This window comes from Euprymna scolopes, chromosome 26, assembly GCF_053919585.1.
Source record: "Euprymna scolopes isolate OS-2025 chromosome 26, ASM5391958v1, whole genome shotgun sequence".
Taxonomy (NCBI): domain Eukaryota; kingdom Metazoa; phylum Mollusca; class Cephalopoda; order Sepiida; family Sepiolidae; genus Euprymna; species Euprymna scolopes.
Genome location: NC_136507.1, coordinates 19846204 through 19867124, shown reverse-complemented (window position 1 = coordinate 19867124; position 20921 = coordinate 19846204). Strand labels below are relative to the sequence as shown.

Below are 20921 nucleotides of genomic sequence, written 5' to 3'. Positions count from 1 at the left end.
GACACATGTTTTAACATGTGTATGACGTCATGGAAAATGGGAAGTTCTCGATATAGTTAGAAACTTTAGAGTTAAGCGAGGAGAAACTGAGGGGGAGTCTGAGAGAAAGTCTGAGGACGACAGACGACAGTCCAGACATGGGATTCGAACGTCTAGAAGCGAGACGGTCACCTTTGAAACTTAGAATGTGAAACTTGAATTCCTGACTATGAAAACCACGACCGGTCGGGAGAAGAAATAAACCCATCATGTGTTTTTATAAACGTCGTCTTTGTGTTGTAATTCTACCAAAAGGTAAAGTGAAAATTGTCATTATATGTCTTGTATATCATGTGTTTTAAAATGTCTTTATATACACAATGTCTCAACACTCAAAGAGCTTCTACACTTCTAAGTATGAACATTTTATGTATATGAATCTCTTCATAACACGAACACAGAACGCAACAACATCCCTCTTAATAAGACTCTCTAAGACTCACTTTTAACAAGAATCCTAATAACAACGAACAATATAAAAACAACAAGAACAATAAGAATAATAATAAAATGAAAATGAAAACTATATATATAACATAACTCTGCCCTCGTGGGGAGGCAAAGTAAATAGGAACACATGATTTAATTAGTTCATAATAATGCAAGAATGAAAAATGAAGTTATTCTCATTTTTACATGTGTATATATATATGTGTGTGTGTGTGTGTGTGTGTGTGTGTGTGTGTGTGTGTGTGTGTATATATATGTGTGTGTATATATATATATATATATATATATATATATATATATATATATATATATAGCAAATTATAGTGATTCAATGGAATTAAAAAATTTATTTAAATCAAGAATTTTTATTATTCTAAGTAAGACAAAGAATACTTTAGAAATTTTATCTCCTTATCCTATAGGGTTTCGATGCCTACCATCTCTTCAGAGGAGAAAATATTAGCAAATAGATATAACGGTATTAAGCTTATTTGCTAAAGTCAGTTAGACATGGGAAATTATAATCAAAAATTTATTAAATAGAAGTCACATAGCAGGGGAAATTGAAGAAAAGGATATAAAGGTTTAGTTCCAAATTGCGCGGTAAAATCCAAGGTGACTGTCCTTTAAAGCAGTGAGGTAATGAGATCCAAGCTGTATATTGGGTAATCCACATCACAGAGTAGAAATCCAAGTTTCTGGCGTAATTCTTCTTTATGGGCCAGTGAAAGGTTTTTTATGGTCTGGTGGTAACTTTTTATTAAAAACCTTAGTATGGAATTAAACTTTAGATAGAATAGGTAGAAAAGGGTAGTGTAGGGGAGAGAAGTTTAAAATGAAGAGATAGAGGGGGGAGATAACATATATATGTGTGTCTGTGTGTGTGTGTGTGTGTGTGTGTGTGTGTGTGTGTGTGTGTGTGTGTGTGTGTGTGTGTGTGTGTAGCAGAAAGTGACCTCTATAGACGAAGTTCAAACAAGCTATAAAAAGGTTTAGTAGCCACTTTAGTAGGTCAGGTTAGGTATAGAAAAAGGAAGGAAAAAGAAAAAGGAAACAGTAGCAGATAAAAAGAAAGGAAAAAGAAGCAAATGAAACTCTCCGTTTTTCAATCCGAAATCAACCTTTAAACTAATTAACCTAATTACATCTTAAATTCTTTACTCTGTTTAAATCTAGTCAACTCAAACAACTAATACATAAGGTGCTCTTTTTGTTAATTTTATACTCATTGATGATATCCTTTAAATGGGTGGAATTAAACTGTAAGTAAGTAAATTGTACAACTAAATCTAAGCGTATTGATAGAACGTGTTATTTTAATTTTATAATGCTAATGATAATCCTTTACTGTTAAATAGAAAATAATACTACCTTACTGGGAGGTATCAAAAATTCGGTAATAATAACTCAAGTTATTTTACATTTTCTCTACCTTATGTATAATTAGTTTCAAATGTGTTCACCACCACCCCTACCACATCTTATGACATTGCAATCAGGCTAACCCCTTTTTTTCTCTTTTTCTTCAGTTTCTCGGTTCCTTTCTTTTTTTCTTTTTCGTTTTTCTTTTTCTTTCTCGTTTTTCTTTTTTCTTCCTCTCTCTCTCTCTCTCTCTCTCTTATCTTCCTTTTCTTTTTCTTTTCCTTTATAATCCTTCTTTTATTCTGTTATGTTTTGACGCTCTCTTTCTCCTTGTCGCTTCCTATATTTGGAGTCTAAAATATCACTTCACCTATCCCCCCCTCCCTTTCTTAATTTTATATTTAACATTTTATTTTTATCAAAAAAAAAAAAATACACTTTTTCTTCTATTTGAAAACCAGTCGTCTTCAATGACACATAAGCCATATTACGTCGCCTAACGAGGACTTTTGGTTTTTGCCAACCAATTATCCGAAACATTAGCATGTTCAGAGTAGCAATTATATAATATTTATCTAAATTTCTTCTTTTTTTCTTCTTCTTTTTCAGAATGCCACCGAGAACAGTTAGAAGATATCATGAAACGTTTGACTGGTTGGTTTGTGCTTCTTCATGCCAAGTTCAAGGAGAACCAGAAGTACATGGCCAACGGACCTGTTTACCAAATTCCAAATTTGAGTCTACATCGAGCCGCAAACAAGACGAAACATCATTTCTCAGTGAAAAAAGAGCTGAACAGTTTTTACAAATCACGTAAGTGTTGTGTGGGGGGAGGGGCATGCTTCTTTCTTTTTTTTCCTATGTTGTTGTATATTCGCTGCCCATATCATACTTTAACAAAACTTGATTCTCGTCTGTTGACGCCGACCGTAACAAATTTTTGTTTTACCTGTCGTCTCCATCTTTAATTTCTGGTAGTGTTTCTTATCGACCATCTTCTATAATATAAATCTCACTTGTCTGTTTAAATGTATGTATGTATGTATGTAAATGCAGATCTTAGTCTTGTCTGTGATGCCACAATCAGACCACACTCTCTTTTCCAACCTTCCAAAAGCTACAGATGCCTTCTGAATTCGCCTGTGAATTTCAGTGTCGAGACAGCCATCCCTCGACAGAGAACTACCAAGGTACACAAATGAATCAACTACTCTCAGTCTAGCACCACAGACCATGATGTTTGGCTCCACGTATGGCTGGCTCGGTGCAGGAGTGAACATCACCTTTGTTTTAGACAGACTGATCCTCAGACCAAAGGCAGTGCAGGAGTCAGCAAAGCTATCCATTATATGCTGCATATCAGTCTCAGTGTGCGACAAAAAAAACAGCATCATCCGCATACAATAACTGACCAAGACATGTTGCAGCTTTGATCTGGCATTAAATCTTCAAAGATTAAAAATGCAACCTGTGGTTCAAAACTTTAACATGACATCCCCATCACAATCTCGAAACGCATGAGCAAGTAGAGCAGCAAAATATATAGAGAAAAGATTAGGGGTAGGAATATCACCTTGTTTGACACCATTGTCAACTGCGATTTCATCAGACAATTTTCCGTTAAACGAGACTTGAGCTTTCATGTCGCTGTGCAGTTCCTTGAATATTCTTACAAAGGTTGGAGGACACTCTACTTTCTCTAAGATTAACCAGAGAGCATCCCTGTTAACAGTGTCAAATGCTTTGGTTAGATCCACAAACACTTGATACAGTGGTATCTGTTGTTCAATGCATTTCTCCTGGACCTGCGTTTACAAGACCTGTATGCTAACCACACTGTTGTATTCGTCGGAGACATGGACATTGCATCAAAGGCACATTAAATGGCTTGAACGATTTCACCAAAAATGCTTGAAGAGTATCTTAAACATCAAGTGGCAAGCACAAGTACCCGATACTGAAGCCCTTGTGAGAGCATGTTGCTCTAGTGTTGAGACCCTTGTAATCAGATCTCACATGCGTTGGGTGGGCCACTTGGTTCGAATGAAAGATTGTAGTCTGGCAAAACAAATATTTTACAGGAGTTGGAAAATGGCAAGCGCCCTCAACACAAGCATAGGAAGAGGTTCAGAGACTCTACAAAGAATAATTTGAAAGTCTTACAAATCGACATTGATGCATGGGAAGAACTTACTCTGAAAAGGCCGAAGTGGCGAAAGCTTGTACGTGAAAGTTGTGATGCTCTAGAGAAAAGAAAGCAGGCCCACAGCAATCTGAAGCGAGAGCTTCAGAAAGGTTTAATTGACGGTCTTAACCATGACATACAGAGCTGGAAATACGACACTTGTGAACGAGTGCTTTTGTCAAAAGCTGGATACGTCAACCACCTTAAGTCGCACAAAACTACTATTCAGATCAACTTTTCACCTATTAGTCCGAACCAAACGATCTCTTTAACATGCAGCAAAGTTTGCAAGTCTACTGCTGGTTTGAGAAGACGTGATTGTTCATAGGAATACCCTTCAAACTCCAGATGAAGTCAACTCGATGGAAATTGCTCAATTTTTATGTCACATCTGCCTCAAAATGCGCAAATCTGCGACAGGAGTGCAGAGACATCTGAGATGGCACGGACGACAAGATTGGAAGAACTCAATGTGACGGCGATCATCTGAAAAGATGCAGCAATCATCATGTATGTATGTATGTATGTATGCCTAAAACTTTCGACGGAGGCAATGGATTTTCACGTTATTGATATCATTTTAAAACTCGACCCTTTGGACGACAAATATATAAAAATTGGCCAAAAACATTAATTCCTTCACCCTCAACTGGCCACTTTTCTACAGGAGGGTCGCTTTTTTCGCCGATATTTTCGAAAGTAATCCCCTCTTTTCAATTTTCTAGCCTTAATTTAAACTTACGTCACTTCCGGTTTGGCTATGGGCGCAACAGCAAAGACGTCAGGGTTTTTTTTACGTTCTCTGCCTCCTTCGTGGTATGGGTTCGATCCTGCCTGCCTACTACCACCACTTGTTTTTTTTTTTTTTTTTTTGCTCAACACACCTCCAAACTCCCGAGCAACGCCGGGCACCAAGGCTAATGCTGAAAAAAAAAGAAAAAAAAAGAAAGACTACTCAAAAACAAACCACGTGACGACAATAACCGAACTTATTAGTTTATTAGCTTAATCTCTATGAACTATGGTAGGTTCTAAATATCCAACGAAGGAAGGGACGCACATCAGGGGTTTAAATCAGCTGCTGGTTGACAGACGTCTTCTGCTGACAATATTCCAAACTGAAAAGAATGAGGTCACCAAAAGAGAGAAGCCTCTTTAACTTCAGTTGTTTTGAGACAAGTGATTATTAATTACAAGTTGACGATCCATGCAGTCAGTTCGATGGTTATTGAGGTATCATCCAAGCACTACCGTCTTTGATTATATGGTTAAATGGCAGTTTTAGTCATTTAGAACTGCTTTAAAGCTTCACCACTCACTCATTTTTTGACCAAATTTCAAACAATTATTCACTTTCTCAGTTATAGTGTGAAAAAAGAATTTCAATTTTCGTTCAGTAAAATAAAATGAATTTACTGGTGTAAAAAAAAAAAACGTAAGGAGGTGAGCGACGTTTTTCATGACTGGTTTCCATAGAAATCATGTCGCTTTAGCGACTACTGTTGCTACCAATTCACCACTCTTGCGAAAAGAAAAGTAATAAGAAAGAATGAAAGGGGGATAATTGGGTGATTTTATTGAAAACAGACGAGTGCCGTACATTGTTATTACATATGTGTATGTTATGTTTATGGGGGAAAAAAATAAGACTGAAATTAAACAAAGAACAAGTGAATTTATTGGAAGCCTGGAAAAATCATGGATTACGATAGAAAAAATGCGATAAAGTAACATGGAAAAGTAAAGAGCTAGTTGTTAAAACTGGAAAAGAAAAGGACAAGATATTTTAGTAAAAAATATAATAAATTTATAACTTAAAATATTGCAGCATTAAGAATTTTTTTAATTTAATTTATAACGTTATATAATCAACTCTTAATGCTTGCAATTTTACATTATAAATTTATTATATTTTTTACTGGAATATCTTGTCCTTTCTTTTCTAGTTTTAACAACTAGTCCTTTACTTTTCCATGTTTAAGCTTAACCATATTTCTTTTCATGCTTGCATTTTTCTATTGTAATCTTAAATGTGTTGTAGAAATTAGTGATGTATATGCTTTAATCGCATTCGGTTCTGTCGACGGCAACGAGTTATCTATTTACTTATCCGTCAATCTTTAATCCCAGGGAATTTCTTGTCCACCATACCGAAGAAGGAAAATTACTCAAAGACAAACGACAAAAGGGCACAAAAAAGAATCATATAGTTTATTGGCTTATCCGACAACGTCAATCCTTGTGAATCGTGTTTGTGCTTGTATGGTTTCTGTGTTGTTCCCAGGGGGTATTTTGCTGTTATTTTCATGACAGATGCTCGACTGGTGAGAACCGCTGTCTCAACGTGATTGTGCCGTATTGCATAACTTGGGAAGTTAAAAAAATGTCTGTCTTGCCTTGACTGAGTACAAGATTGATTTCGTAATCTAGTGGGAGATGGTCTTTTCTCTTCCTTACAGACCATTTTTCTCACAGAAAATATATTGCTACAAATGGCGTTCAAAAAGTAATGCCCCTGACCTACTTTCAGTTGTCTGATCTAGCTGACACTTTGCATGTGCAATGATTTATCTCTATGGGTTATGTTGAAAATTACAGCTCTGAACTAAATGTGATTTCTGATTTGTAGGAGTTTCAACTAAGTTCGCTGTGAAATGGAGTCTGTTGAGTGTTCTGCAATGATTCAGTTTCTGTTTTTCAAAGGGCAGACACCACAAGAGACTTTGATAACATGGAAAAAAAAAACATATAGTAATGATTCCCCATCATAAACCATTGTAAACGGTCTCCAGAGCTGCATTAAGTGATGGGGAAAATGTGTAACTCTGGATTGTTACTATGTAGAGAAAAAATTAATAACTGTGGCAAGTTTCGTTGCTCTACTTTTATGAGAAGTAAGTTATAGGCATTACTTATTGAACTAACCTCTTGTTTTTTTTTGTTGTTTTTTTTTCAGTTCTGTCGTTATTTTAATGGAAAGTAATCGACTGAATTCCAATCTCTAATTCCTATTTGTAAAACATTTTTATGACAGATGCTCGACTGAGCTTCAATCTATGGTCCCTTCCTGTAAAGCATTAGCAATAAAAACTCGTCTAGCTACAACCCCTGTCAATAGTGTCCCTCCCCCCTCTCTCTCTCTCTCTCTCTCTCTCTCTCATTTTCTTTCTCTCGCTACCTAGAACTAAATTGAACTTCCATGAGCAGAGTTTCTTTCCTAGAATTTTTTGTTTCTGGAACACAATACCCTTGGGTTGCTCCCCAGCTGATTACAACACGGTCAATTTCAAGTCAAATGTAAACAAATTCTTGTCAAAACGTCCTCTTAAATATCTAAATTCTGACGAGTCACCACCATCATTACGAATTATTACGATGTTGTCTCAGAACATTCACAACAATAACTCGTCTAGCAACAACCACTGTAAATAACTTTCCCTTCTTTTCTTCCCCCTCTCTCCAACCCGTTTCTGTCTTCCTCTCTCTCTCTCTCTCTCTCTCTTCCCCTCTCTATCTAAAACTAAATTAAATTTCCTTGAGTAAAGTTTCTTTCCTAGAATTTCTTGTCTGTGGAACACAATACCCTTATGCTGTTTCTCAACATGCATGGTCGTTTTCAAGTCCAATGCCAATCACAAAATCATGGTGTTGTATCGCCGTCCATCTGACCCTTATCCTCGAGTGGCACTTGGGCCTTGGTTAGCGGTAGCAAGTTCATTCTTACAAATCTGACTTTTTAAAATTGCTAAAAACCGTTCATAAAGCCATGAATTGAGATATAATCCCAACCCCCACCCCCTGAAAACATTCTTGGATTCTAAACTAAAATATTTCAGGGAAGGAAAAAAAAAAAAAAGAAAAGTTGTTTCCAAAAAAAAAAAAAATACATAATGCATATCTTTTTCTTAAACTTGGTACCAATGTTCACCGAATTCTTTATCAGATCTGCCAAAATTCTTCTTTTTTTTTTTTTTGTTCCACAAAGGAAAAATGGTCTTACATAAAAGCTTTCAAGCCAAAAGAAATCATCTTTTGGATTCCATAACCTCAAAGAAAATCTTTTTTTCAATTCCGGAATCGTAGATGCATCGATTTTGGGGTTTTGCTTTGAACTAAGAATAAAGAATTTGTTTGTTTTGTTTTGTTTTTTTTTAAGTCTAAAAATCCAAGTCTGCCATCGACTAGAAATTTTTTTTAATGGAAAATGCTTATGTGTGAACCCACTTGATCTAAGAAACTAACACGAGCGAAAGATGATTATTGAAAAGACAGAATATGCCTGTTGACTTGAGGTTATAGGTAGGAGGAAAACAGTCAGTAGGGAGAGAGTTTCACAAACTTGCAGTTCTTGGAAAGAAGCTAGTGGAGTAGGAAGCTGTATTACAATGATGTATCAAAAGAGCGAGTTGATGGAGACCACTAGACCAACGAGTCAAACAAGCTGGAACAAAGGAAGCAGGGAATAGATCAGACAATTCTGAAGAACACATTTCATAATAATATTTATAAAAAGAAACTGAGACAAGTAACATCATGTCTGTCATAGAGAAATGGCAGAGAAAAAAAAGAAGAAGGATGTTACATGTCCCTTTTTCATGTAAGTAAAATAAATAGGGAATTAGTTAAATGTAAATATGAAATAAGATAGTCAAGGATTCGAACTTGCAAAGCTAGACTTGGAATTGAGAATTCCAATCATAAGTTAAAATAAATACAGAATGTTATTGAAAATAAGGAATGTGGAATTGTCATTGTTTAGCTCACACACAATAGATATCTGTTTATTGAAAAAGGAATGTAATGATGAATTTTGTTTCTGTTATAAAAATGAAAATTAAAATAAGGAATTTAAAAACGTACAATGGAAAATGTTATTTGTAAAGTGGGTTACGAAAATTAGGTTAGAGGGTCGGCTTTGTAAGAAACATGTAAATAACAATGCATGCTTAAGCACGGAGGCATACCGTGCCATGTGTTTTCATATGTACATGCTTGGTCATGTAGTGACGTCATGAGTTATGAATTTAGTTAAACAAGTCAGAATCAGAGTCAGTTAGAAGAAGCGAGAGAGTCAGATCAGAGAAGCAGAGGAGATCAGATCGATTCTCCGTTAGAGTCAAGGCACTCTCTGGAAGCGAGAGGGTTTAGAGATAATCATGTACCAACTTTGAATCCCTAAAATACAAAATCATGTCCGACCGGTCGAAGAAGAAATAAACATATCATCATGTGTTTTCATAATTGCGGTCTTGTGTTGTGCCATTCTACCAAAACAAAGGTAAAGTGAATTTTTTTTAATATGAACTTTGTGTTTATGAGAATGTACAACTGTCAAAACGTAAATGTCAAACGCACTCTCGGTCTATCTATCAAGATATTCAAAAATCTCCTTCTAGTTGAATTACAGGCTCGGTGCTCTTGTAGTAACATGTACACTGTCTATTATATATGTATACAGAACTGTCTCTCTCTTTATATGTACCCTGTCTCTATATCCCACCAATGTCTCTATCTCTCAACAATATGAACACTCACAATGAATATATATAATATCTAGCATCTAACAACATGATCACAACAATATGAACACTCACAATGAATATATATAATATCTAGCATCTAACAACATGATCACAACAATATGAACACTCACAATGAATATATATAATATCTAGCATCTAACAACATGATCACAACAATATGAACAACAACAAATATATAAGTCGTCATCTAAATAAGAACAATCAACGTTCTGATCCCCATCTGGCATCAATTAAAATGATTTGTGGCGATTTTAAATGGTATATCTTCTTTTATCGTAAATTAAACTCATTAATAAGAAAAAATGAAAATAAAATGGTGAGGTACACCCGGGCTTAAACAGGAGGAACATCCGATCTGTAGACAAATGCTCAACTACTAGTCTTTATCTTCAGATAAAAATAAATCACTTTTTCTTTTAGAAGAAATGATTTGATGAATTTTTATTATCTTCTTCTGCCGGTGTAACGTAAAATAGTCCCCATGTAAAAATTATCCTTTTATCTATAAGAGAGAAATTTATTTTTTAGATCGGATTATTTCGCTTTTCGATACTTATCAGATTAATTTTTCTACAAAACCTACCTAAGAAAACTCACAGACACATAAATTAGATATGTGTGAAATTTGCAAAAGATAGGCTATCTATATAAGAGTACAATGGGGAAAGGAGTGGCTGGTTACTTTTAATGCATCTAAAACCAAGCTTCTCTCTTTACATCCTCAACATTCTGATCCACATCTGGCATCAATTGAAATGAATGGCTCTCGTCTTGGGGAGGCCTAAAGTTTTGACAGGCTTCTGGGCTTGACTTTTACTCCTGATCTGAAATGGAATACATACATCAAATCTGTTGCCAAGGCCGCTGGAAAAATGGTCAGATCCTTCTATCGATCCAGTAGATATCTCACTGCTGATGCAATTCTCTATCTATATAAGAGCCAGATACGTCCAAGTATGGAATACTGTTTCCACATATGGGCAGGAGCTGCTAGAAGAGACTTGTCCTGCCTTAATAGGGTTCAAAATAGACTTCGTGGCCTGGTGGGAGATGTCCTTTTCTCTTCGCTGCAACCTCTATCTCACAGAAGAGATGTTGTGAGTTTGTCTCTGCTTTATCGTTATTTTCATGGAAAGTGTTCGACTGAGCTTCAATCTATGGTCCCCCCTCGCCAAACTTTCACAAGAAACACTCGTCTAGCTGAAAACACTATCAATAATTCCCTCCCCCACTCTTTATCTGCGCCTAAAACTAAACATAGATTCTATGATCAAAGCTTCTTTCTTAGAACTGCACGCCTGTGGAATTGTCTTCCGTTTTCCTGCTTTCCAGCTGTCTATAATACAGTTGTCTTCAAGTCCAACGTGAACAAGTTTCTGATGAGCCGTTCCACTTAAGTTAACAAATTTACCGAACTTCCATTACTATCGATTACTATATTGTCCTTTTGACTGCTGTACACTCTTTAACCCTTATCCTTGAGTGGCCTATCGGCCTTGATAAGTGGTGACGCCTATGTAAAAAAAAATGTAACATACTCTCATATTTGGTACTTCAAAAATGACAACAGTATATAATATGAAGAAGAAAGTGTTGAGCCAATCAAATTACAGATACGTTTTTATTTTCTGCGTTTTCTTAAGAACCTTCAAATGCGACAAAGATTCACCAGTCCAAGTACGACAACAGTACTTGTTGATTAATTTATAAAAAGGTTTGTTTAAAAGGACAAAACGGAAACTTTGCATGCATTTTTTTGCGTGTGAGCGAGGGAAGGCAGAGAGATTTCTCTACATCAGGCCACCCTTCACCTGCCATCCCCTGTTTAAGGACAGCAAGTCACGCGTCTTTCTTCATTCAAGTCTAGCCAGCTAAGAACAAGAAAGAGGACTCCGCCCGGAAGTCATACAACCCGCTCCCCTTCAACTTCCGCCGAAAGTGATCTTAAAACGTTAAGACCGTTCTGCTGAAAACGGGGTTGTCATTTTTTTTTTTTTTTTTTACAAAGGAGTCACCACTTATCAAGGCCCGGAGGCCACTCGAGGATAATGGTTAATGAGTGTTCAGTAGTCAATGGGACGATCAATATCGTAGTAGTCGTTAGCAGTGGAAATTTCGTAAATTGGATTATTAAGAACTTGTTTACATTGGACTTGTTTTTTACATGGAGGTCGCCACTTACCAAGGCCTAGAAGCCACTCGGGGATAAGAGTTATTGTGTGTACAGTAATCAATGGGGTAGTGTTGTAGTATTCATTAGTATTGGAGATTTGATAAAGTGTCATTACTTAAGGGGGCAGTTCATCAAGAATTTGTTTATGCTGGACTTGAAGCCATCCAAGTTGAAGTCATTATTTAGCATAAGTTTAAAAAGGCATTTTCATCGATAACCGCGTAGATTGAATAAACGTATCTTGACAATATTCGTTTGTGCTTCTGCGTGAATCTGAATCGACATTTTTGGTTGCATGGTGATACTTCATTAGTACAAAAGATGGATCATAGGTGAAATGCAAGAACGGTGCGTTTCTCTTGCCGTTCTTCCTGACCATCTTAATTAGGACATCCATTGCTCCGAAGCTACCAATTGAAGACCGACCTGTCTGGCGTTATCATTCCATCTGCCATTTTATTTTGTAATGATGATGGCATGCAAATGTAATAAGCAGTATCTCAGACTTGACGTGCAGGGTTCAAATTCTATTGGATGATGTATTGTCACGTTATATGTCTTGGACGTGAATCAGAAGCAGAGATGTACCAACGAATTCCTGGCAAATGTGTATTGAGAATGGCCATGACTATGTAACAAAAAATCTGAAGCACAAATGGTCGCTCGTGTTAATGGTACCACTCCCATTTTCGTAGCTCTTTGGGGGTTAAAAAAAAAAAGAAACTACTATTGCAATAATCTAATATATAAAAGGCTATATATCTGTCTGTCTGCCTCCATATTTTCAAACTCTATCTCCTCCGAAACTCAAAGTCGCAGAGCGGCGTTAGGGGCCTCAAATGATTGGATTTTTTGCTGACCGTGCTTTTATGGGCTTTTAGCCGGTTAAAATAATTTCTAACGAGTCAAAATGGGTCAAAATTGAAAAAATATCGTTGAACATTTTGTACATTCATCTTAGTTTATTTTTAATTTTTAATTTGTAATCAGTTCATATGCGTGTCACGTGGGTACAGTGGTGACGTCACCGACTTTGAATGCTACAGATTTGCTTTTGGTGTTTTAGCTGATGGCACCGAAATGCTTTTTTTTTTTTTAACTTTTGAAATCATGACTCTATAATCATGAGATCTATATATATGAAATCTGGACAAATTAAAATATCATACATAAGCGCCCCCCCCCAGCTAGTCCTCATATATAGGTATCTAAAACGGTCCCTAATTATCGAGTTTGAAACCGACGGTACCAATAACTTATCTCATCTTAAACTTTCTGCAAGCAAAATATAACTAATACGCTCTTATTTTCAGATTTTCCTTATAACTGGGTGTCGTTAAATTTGAACTCAACCTTAGATGATGGGATCCTTCTACCGCTCCAGAAGATATCTCACTACTGATGCAATTCTCTATCTATATAAAAGCCAAGTACGTCCAAGGATGGAATACTGTTGCTATATCTGGGCAGGAGCTGCTAAAAACAGCCTATCCTGCCTTGACAGAGTACAAAATAGACTTTGTGGTTTAGTGGGGGATGCCCTTTTCTCTACCCTGCAACCTCTCTCCCACAGAAGAGACGTTGCGAGCCTATCCTTGTTTTATCGTTATTTCCATGACAGGTGCTCGTCTGAACTCCAATCTCTGGTGCCCCCTCGCCAGTCTTTCACGAAAAACACCCGTCTAGCCGAATCCACTGTGAAAAATTTCCCCCACTCTATATATGTGCCTAAATCAAAACGCGGATTCCATGAACAAAGCTTCTTTCTTAGAACTGCATGCCTGTGGAACTCTGTTCCGTCTGCCTGCTTCCCACCGGACTACAACTTGGATGTCTTCAAGCCCAACGTTAACAAATTCCTAATGAACCGCCCCCTTAAGTAAACACTTCATCAAATCTCCACACTAACGTAATGTACTTACAATAACCCTTATCCCTGAGTGGCTTCCGGGCCTTGATAAGTGGTGATCACTGTGTAAAAAAAAAAAAAAAAAAAAAATCAAAAGTCTCAAATTCAAATCCAACTGTTCTCTTCTCTCTGCACTTTCCACACTGACGCCCAAAATAAAGAAGACGGCTGTTTTACAGAGAGACCCAACCACATCTCATTTGCATACCCCCTCCCCCCTCTCGTCACATCACGTGATTTTCAGTCCATAAATACCTGGGGGACGGCCATTTTTATTTTCTCTTTTTTTTTCTTTCCTAACACGGGCCGCACGGTGCATGAGGTAAGGCTCTTTACTTTTAACCACACTGAGCACTCTGCTGGATTTCTTTTTCCAAAGAAAAACTAATTTACAAATAAATATTTCTATATGTAATTTATACTAATTAGAATAGTAGTGTTATATCCTTATTTTAAATATATGTAATTTATACTATTTAGAATAGTAGTGTTATATCCTTATTTTAAATATATGTAATTTATACTATTTAGAATAGTAGTGTTATATCCTTATTTTAAATATATGTAATTTATACTATTTAGAATAGTAGTGTTATATCCTTATTTTAAATAAGAATGCAGCAAGAAACACGGGGTTGTGGGTGAAAGTAAAAGCGGTTTATTTACGAGGGAATACATGTGAAATAATGAGTTACTCGACCTCTTTTCTTATTCTCTTCCTGTCTTTTTTCCTTCTCTCTCGGTCACGTGAGAGGGTCAATATAGCTATAGTTCATTTCATCTATGAAGGAATGTTAGGTTATTCCATTACATCACCTTTCTTCCAAGCTAAATTCTTCCATAGAATTTTGCTTATACCATTTTTTCCTTTTTAGACTTTGTCCAAAAAATTCGGTCCTTTTCCTTTTACTTCTCCTCAACATTTGTGTTTTGCCGATTTTTTTACTTTTGGAGAGTGACTGGATTTCTGAGTTACTGGTACTTCCTTGTTTGGAGGTTGTATATGGAAAGTGTCATATAGCACTTCCATTGGTAACTATTGGTTTATGACTGTTTCGATATATCGGGGTCTCAGTTGGTTAATATTATTTTTGTGGAAAAAAGTCTGCCTTTTATAATATAAACCATTCTCCCAATTCTTTTCGAGATTTTGTCTTCTTCCTAAAACTCTTCCCTGCCCGATCATTTTTTAAGAAAACTTTATCCCCATCATTGTAAGTTTTGCACCTTACATTATCCTTGATATTTTTTTTTTTTACTTTTTCTCTTGAGATTAACCGGTCGAACACCAAACGTACCTTCCTGGCAAGCATAATTTCAGCTGAGGATAATTTAACATTTGGATTTGGATTTGGTGTCATCCTATATATTGCTAAGAATTTTTTAATGCTTTTTTCTTCCGTGTCGATGTTATTATTCTTTTTTAAAGCTCATTTAAAAGTATCGACAAATCTTTCCACTTGTCCATTTGATCGAGGGTTAAAAGCTGGTGTTGTAATGTGTTCAATAGCCAGTGCCTCACAGTAGTGCCTGAATTCTTGACCTGTGAACATAGTGCCATTATCACTAACAATTGTTTTCGGAACTCCGAACCGACTAAATACCTCGTCCAGTGCTTTTATTGTGTTTGCCGCTGTAGGGTGTTTGTATTTTAAAATTTCTGACCATTTTGACATACTATCTGCGATTACTAGGTAATAATATCCCTTCAGAGGTCCTGCATAATCGATATGGATGCGTGTCCAGGGTACATCTGTTTTAGGCCAAGGTTGTGTGCGTATGGGGGGAGATCTTGCAGCTAGTTGGCAACCTTTACATAATTTCACCATTTCCTCAATGTCCTGATCCATTCCAGGCCAGTATGTGAATCCTCTCATTTGGGCCTTCATTCTGGATATTCCAGGATGTCCCATGTGGAATTCCTTTGGGATTTTCTTTTGTAATACTTGCGGTATTACCACTCTGTCTGCGTACATCAGAGTTTCATCACACATAGAAAATGGAAACACTTTTAATCCTTTTCTATTCTTTTCGTCTTATCCCACTTGTTTTTTTAAATCTTGTTAATATATTTATCTGTTTTCGCTGCTTTCTTTATTTCCTCAAGTGTAACAGGAAGTTCCCTAACAGTATTTATTAATATATCTGTTAGTTCATTTTCTTCTTTTAGTGCTGCTATAACAGTTTCTTCAAATTCAGTTTTACTGGGAATCAATCTCGACAAACCATCTGCATGTGCAATTTTACTAAATGCTAGGTGTTTCATTTTGAAATTGTAATTGAGCAAAATAATACTCCCTCTCTGTAATCTATTTGCCGTATGAGTAAGAATCCCTTTTTTCGAATCAAAAATCGATATGGAAGATCTTTCATCTTGGAAACGGACCATACACCATTAGGTTTATGGTCCATTTCCAAGATGAAAGATCTTCCATGAATGAATCTATGAAATTTTCTCATGGCATACACAATCGCCAGACCCTCTTTTTCGATCTTACTGTACTTTCTTTCAGTGGTTAATAAAACCCTCGAGGCATGAGAAATTGGTTTAGTAGATCCATCTTTAATTCTGTGTAGAAGCACCGCTCCTAAACCGTATTCTCTTGCATCTGCCGCTACAATTAAATCCTTCTCGGATCGTAATGTGCTAACGCTAGATCCGATAACCAACATCTTTTAATTTTTTGGAATGCTTCCTCACATTCTTTTGTCCAGAGCCATTTTTTATTCTTCTTCAATAATTCATTTAATGGTGCTCTTAGTTCGTGCATATTTGGGATATAAGAATTATAGTAGTTTGCTAGATCCAAGAATGACTGTAACTTCATTACATTGTCTGGTCTAGGCATGTCTCTAATTGCTTCTGTTCTATTTGGGTTAGGTCTTCTACCTTTCCAATCAATTATTTGTCTATACCAAAATTACATTTTTTGAGTCCACTTTAAATCCATAGTCTTCTATTTTCTCGAATACCTTCCGAATATGGTTTTTATGTTCTTCAACATTTTTGCTTCTTATCAAAATGCCGTCTAAATAAGCCATTGCAAAATCCAAGCCTGCTAGCATGGCATCCATAATTTGTTGGAATAAATTTGGTGCTACTTTCAACCCAAACAGCAATCGTTTTAGGGAAAATAATTCTTTATGAGTATTCATTGTCAGGTATTTAGAACAATCTTCGTAGACCTGCAAATATGCTTCTGACAAGTCAATTTTTGTGAAAAGTTTTCCTCCATTTAACTTAGAAAATATTTCCTCAAAGGTAGGGAGTGGATAGTTATGATCCTTTAAGGAATCATTCAGTCCCGTCAAAAAATCTCCACATACTCTGATTTTTTTCTTTTTCTTTTTCACATAAACTGTGGGTGATGCCCATTCAGAGTAGTCCACTTTTTTTATTACTCCGATTTTTTTTTAGTCTATTTAATTCTTTCTCGATTGTTTCTAATGCCGAATACGGAGCCTCCTTTTTGGGTTTAAACACCGGTTTCGCTTTATCTTTCAGTTCAAATTTCACTTCCGTTTTATTGCAGCAACCCAGACCTTCAGAAAATACATTTTTAAAATCCTTCTTGAAATCTCCAACAAATCTTCCTGGCAGTTTGGGACTTTCAGATCCTGCCACATTTACTCTTTTGCAAAATGAGTTTATTGGTTTCTCCCATAAATTGAAAAGTGTCATCAAATCTATACCAAATAGATTAGAATTTTTTCCGGGTATCACATATATTTTAGTTTTTAACGTCTTTTCATTTAGGGTCACATTAGTATAAAATTCACCCTCTAATTTTAATCTATTTCCAGACATTCTTCTGGCAATTTTCTTTGTGTTTTTCAACTTTGGAGAACCAATTTTCTTCCATGTTGTTTCATCAATTAAGGATATGTCACTTCCAGTATCCGAAAGACAGTTTACTTTCCGGACATTCAATCTAACTTCAAAATATTTCCCTTTTTTACCATACATGGACTATTTTTTTAGAATCAATGGTCTTTATTTCAGGCTCACAGTATTTCTCCTTTTTGCATACTGTTTACTTGTGTCCTTTACGCCCGCACTTATAGCATATTTTGCTTTTGAAGTAGCACTCTTTTGTGAAGTGATTCTTTCCTCCACACGTCTTACAATATTTTTTTTACATAGTGGTCAACTTGCTTTACCCTTTGTATTTTGTCAACATTTTTCTCTTCAATACTAGTATTATTTTGTTTTAAATTTAACAGTTTCTGGCATTCCTCAGTAACTTTCTGTAAGGTTATTTCTATGTCTTGGTTCATAATGGATAATATCCTAGAACGAATCTCTTTATCCTTCGAGGAAATATCAAGCATTTCAACATGTCCTCTTTTAGGTGTTTCAACTTAAATAACTCGCATTGGGCATTTACTCTCCCAGCATAGGCGATAAAGTCGTCATCATCTTGCTTCAAAATATTTAAACACCTATAACAAGTATAAAATAAGCTATCCCGTTCCCCGAAAATGTTCAATAAAATTTCTATAATCTCTTTAAAAGAAATATCTTCGGGTTTCCTTGGGAGTATAAAATTGGTATACTTGGTATTTTCATGGGAACCCAGTTTTTGCAACTGTAAAATAATTTTTTCTTCATTCGACCAGGCCTGACATTGTTTGCAAAAATATTTTTGTATCTACGATAATATGCTGGAAACGTTAAGCCATTAGTTGGTTCATATAAAAATTCTGTCAGCGAATTTACAATTCCTTCCGAAATGAACCAACAGTCCTTTTTTTGTTCTTGTTTCATTAATATTGTTTTTAATACTTCATTTTGTTTTAACTGTTCTTTTTGTAAAAATTCCATCAGGCTTTATTGAGCTGCCAGTGCTAATTGTATCGTTTTCTTAAACTCGGTTAATTGTTCCATGTTGAAGAATTCTTTTTAGCACAGTAATAAAACAAAAGGTTAACAATACCTGCACAAAGCATTAAATAAATTCACTGAATAGTTTTTTTAACCACAAAAAAAACATTCTTTTGTAGCAAGGTTTTTGCAACACACACGAAATTGACACGGAACCAACAACATGCAAGCGTTCTTTCTGCCATAATTTTTTTTTCTTCTTATGAAACAAAAGAAATTTGAAATGGACAACTTTCAAAAATTGTTCTTTTCAATGCTTCATAAAATGTCAATTTCTTTTTCCTTTTTTTTTTCAGCAAGACCGTAACAGACTCAATTAAAAAAAATTTAACTTACTTTTTGTGTGTCTTAGCTTTTTTTCAGTAGTTGAATTTTTCCGTGGAGTATTTATTATTTTGATATCCCAAAACAGTCCTGAATTTTCTGATACCAAATAATCGTCCCAACACTAGTTAATATGCTGTAAAACTTGAAAGGAAGTCTTTGAATATAATAAACACTGCAATTTTCATTCTTTATTTTTGTTTGTTTGTTTACTTCCAGACAAATGCCACTGTGTTCGTTCCATCATTTGGGAGTTCAAACATCTTGACCTTGATTCCGACAAGCATATTGATCACAGTGAACTCTCGAAAATTGAGAAGAACGATATGGAACCGTGCGTTAAGCCATTTATTGATTCCTGCGACAGGAACGGTGATTCAAAGCTGACAAGGCATGAGTGGTGCTGCTGTTTTGCCGCCGTGCGTAAGTACAAATCATTTCTGCTTAATCCCATCAATCGATTATCGTCATTGATTATATTTTATCCTGTTCGTCCATCGTTTGTGAAGATGGCTGAGATCGGTTGTTTTGTGAGTCCTGAGATGGCTCGTCAGTCCAATCCACTCTGAATTATCTCTTGCGTGTAGGTCACTTGTGGGATGATTATGTAGCAAAGATACTTTCTGCTCCCTCATCATTGATTATATTTGATGATGTTCGTCCATTGTTTGTGAAAATGGCTGCGATCATGTTATTTTGTGGGTTCCGAGATGGCTTGTCAGTCAGATCTAAGCTCTGAAGTATCACCTGTATTTAAGGCATCTGTGGAATGATTTTGTAACAGAGATGCTGACTGCTCTGTCTTTTCTAGTAGAACTCTTTCTCTTGTGTTCCTTAATGCATGCAGATTCAGCAATTGTGGACCTTTGTGGCTTGCAGTACACGAGGAACATCTGTTTTGGACTAGGTTTCCCCACACATTGGAATACAAATAAATTTGAGGGACAGCTTCTAACTGTCCTTGAACCATTTTCATTTTTCTCAGAGTGCCGACGTGCGCTTAGCAACAGCAGCTCTATACAAATGACCGAGCCATGTACGAGGTGACGTCACAGCAAGGAAGAAGGAAAAAAATGTTATAAAAAAGAAAAACTTGAAGTTAGAAAAGTCAGAAATAAACATGTTACGCACGTGGGCCAAGAGTGACAGAAAACGATTGCTCCTAAACATGGTCGGACAAAGACAGAGTATAACATGTTCAACACAGCAGAGTTTTTTCAAGCATATTGGAGTACAAGAAAATATTCTAGAAAGTATCTGTAAATAAATGTCTGCTGTTTCAACTGAAAAAAAGAGCGAGTCGAATACTTTCTTTGTCTTCGTTTCCTTGTGACTGTCTGCATACAACGTGTGAGTCCCGAGTGTTGACATGTAACGAGAATGTTACACATTGTCTTCCTATGGTTTTTGTTTTTTTTGCCTTTGATCAACTCACTCTAAATGAGTTGATTTGGGAATCTTGAAGCTGACATACGGCATAAATGACTTACAAAATTAGAAACATGTTAAATATACCTAACATATAAAGTTGTCTTATCGGATTTTTGGCATTCTGGCATATTTCTTAATACATTTTATTGTTGCTTATGTCATAGATATTATTTTGTATATATATATATATATATATATATATACTAGCAGTTCCGCCCTGCTTTGCTCAGGCCCTATGTACAGGTCATGAAGTTATGTGCATATGTATATATTAAAAAGTGTGGACTTGTAAAGTAGTGCCTTTATGTATTATAGTCTTCCTTAACTACTATAGAGAAAAGACAGACAGACATTTTCACTTTTATAGATAGATAGATAGATAGATAGATAGATAGATAGATAGATAGATAGATATATTGGATGTAATATATAGTAATGATTTAAAAAGTATTAAAAAAAAAAACTCATGTGCCACCATCGAAAATCGAAACCAAAACATTCAGCTCCTGATTTATTTTGCCTCTGCCGTCAATGACTGGGCTATGAAAACATGTTTACTGCAAGGCTAAAAATTAAAACATGAACCAATAGCTACTACGTTATGCATTCTTAATGCCGGC

At 35.8% G+C, this 20921-nt stretch overlaps 2 protein-coding genes across 3 annotated transcripts in view; one reads left to right on the top strand and one right to left on the bottom strand.

The window, feature by feature from the left end:
• The window catches only part of LOC145247944 (uncharacterized), a 677357-nt gene that overhangs the window by 556097 nt on the left and 100339 nt on the right, over positions 1 to 20921 (top strand). For both annotated transcript variants that reach the window (XM_080109587.1, XM_080109586.1), the window contains exons 6-7: positions 2461 to 2664; positions 19090 to 19293. In XM_080109587.1, coding sequence (XP_079965713.1) covers positions 2461 to 2664; positions 19090 to 19293 — 408 coding nt within the window. The remainder of the gene's footprint in view (positions 1 to 2460; positions 2665 to 19089; positions 19294 to 20921) is intronic.
• LOC145247942 (uncharacterized) overlaps positions 1 to 20921 on the bottom strand; it is a 206139-nt gene that overhangs the window by 108897 nt on the left and 76321 nt on the right. The window lies entirely within an intron of this gene.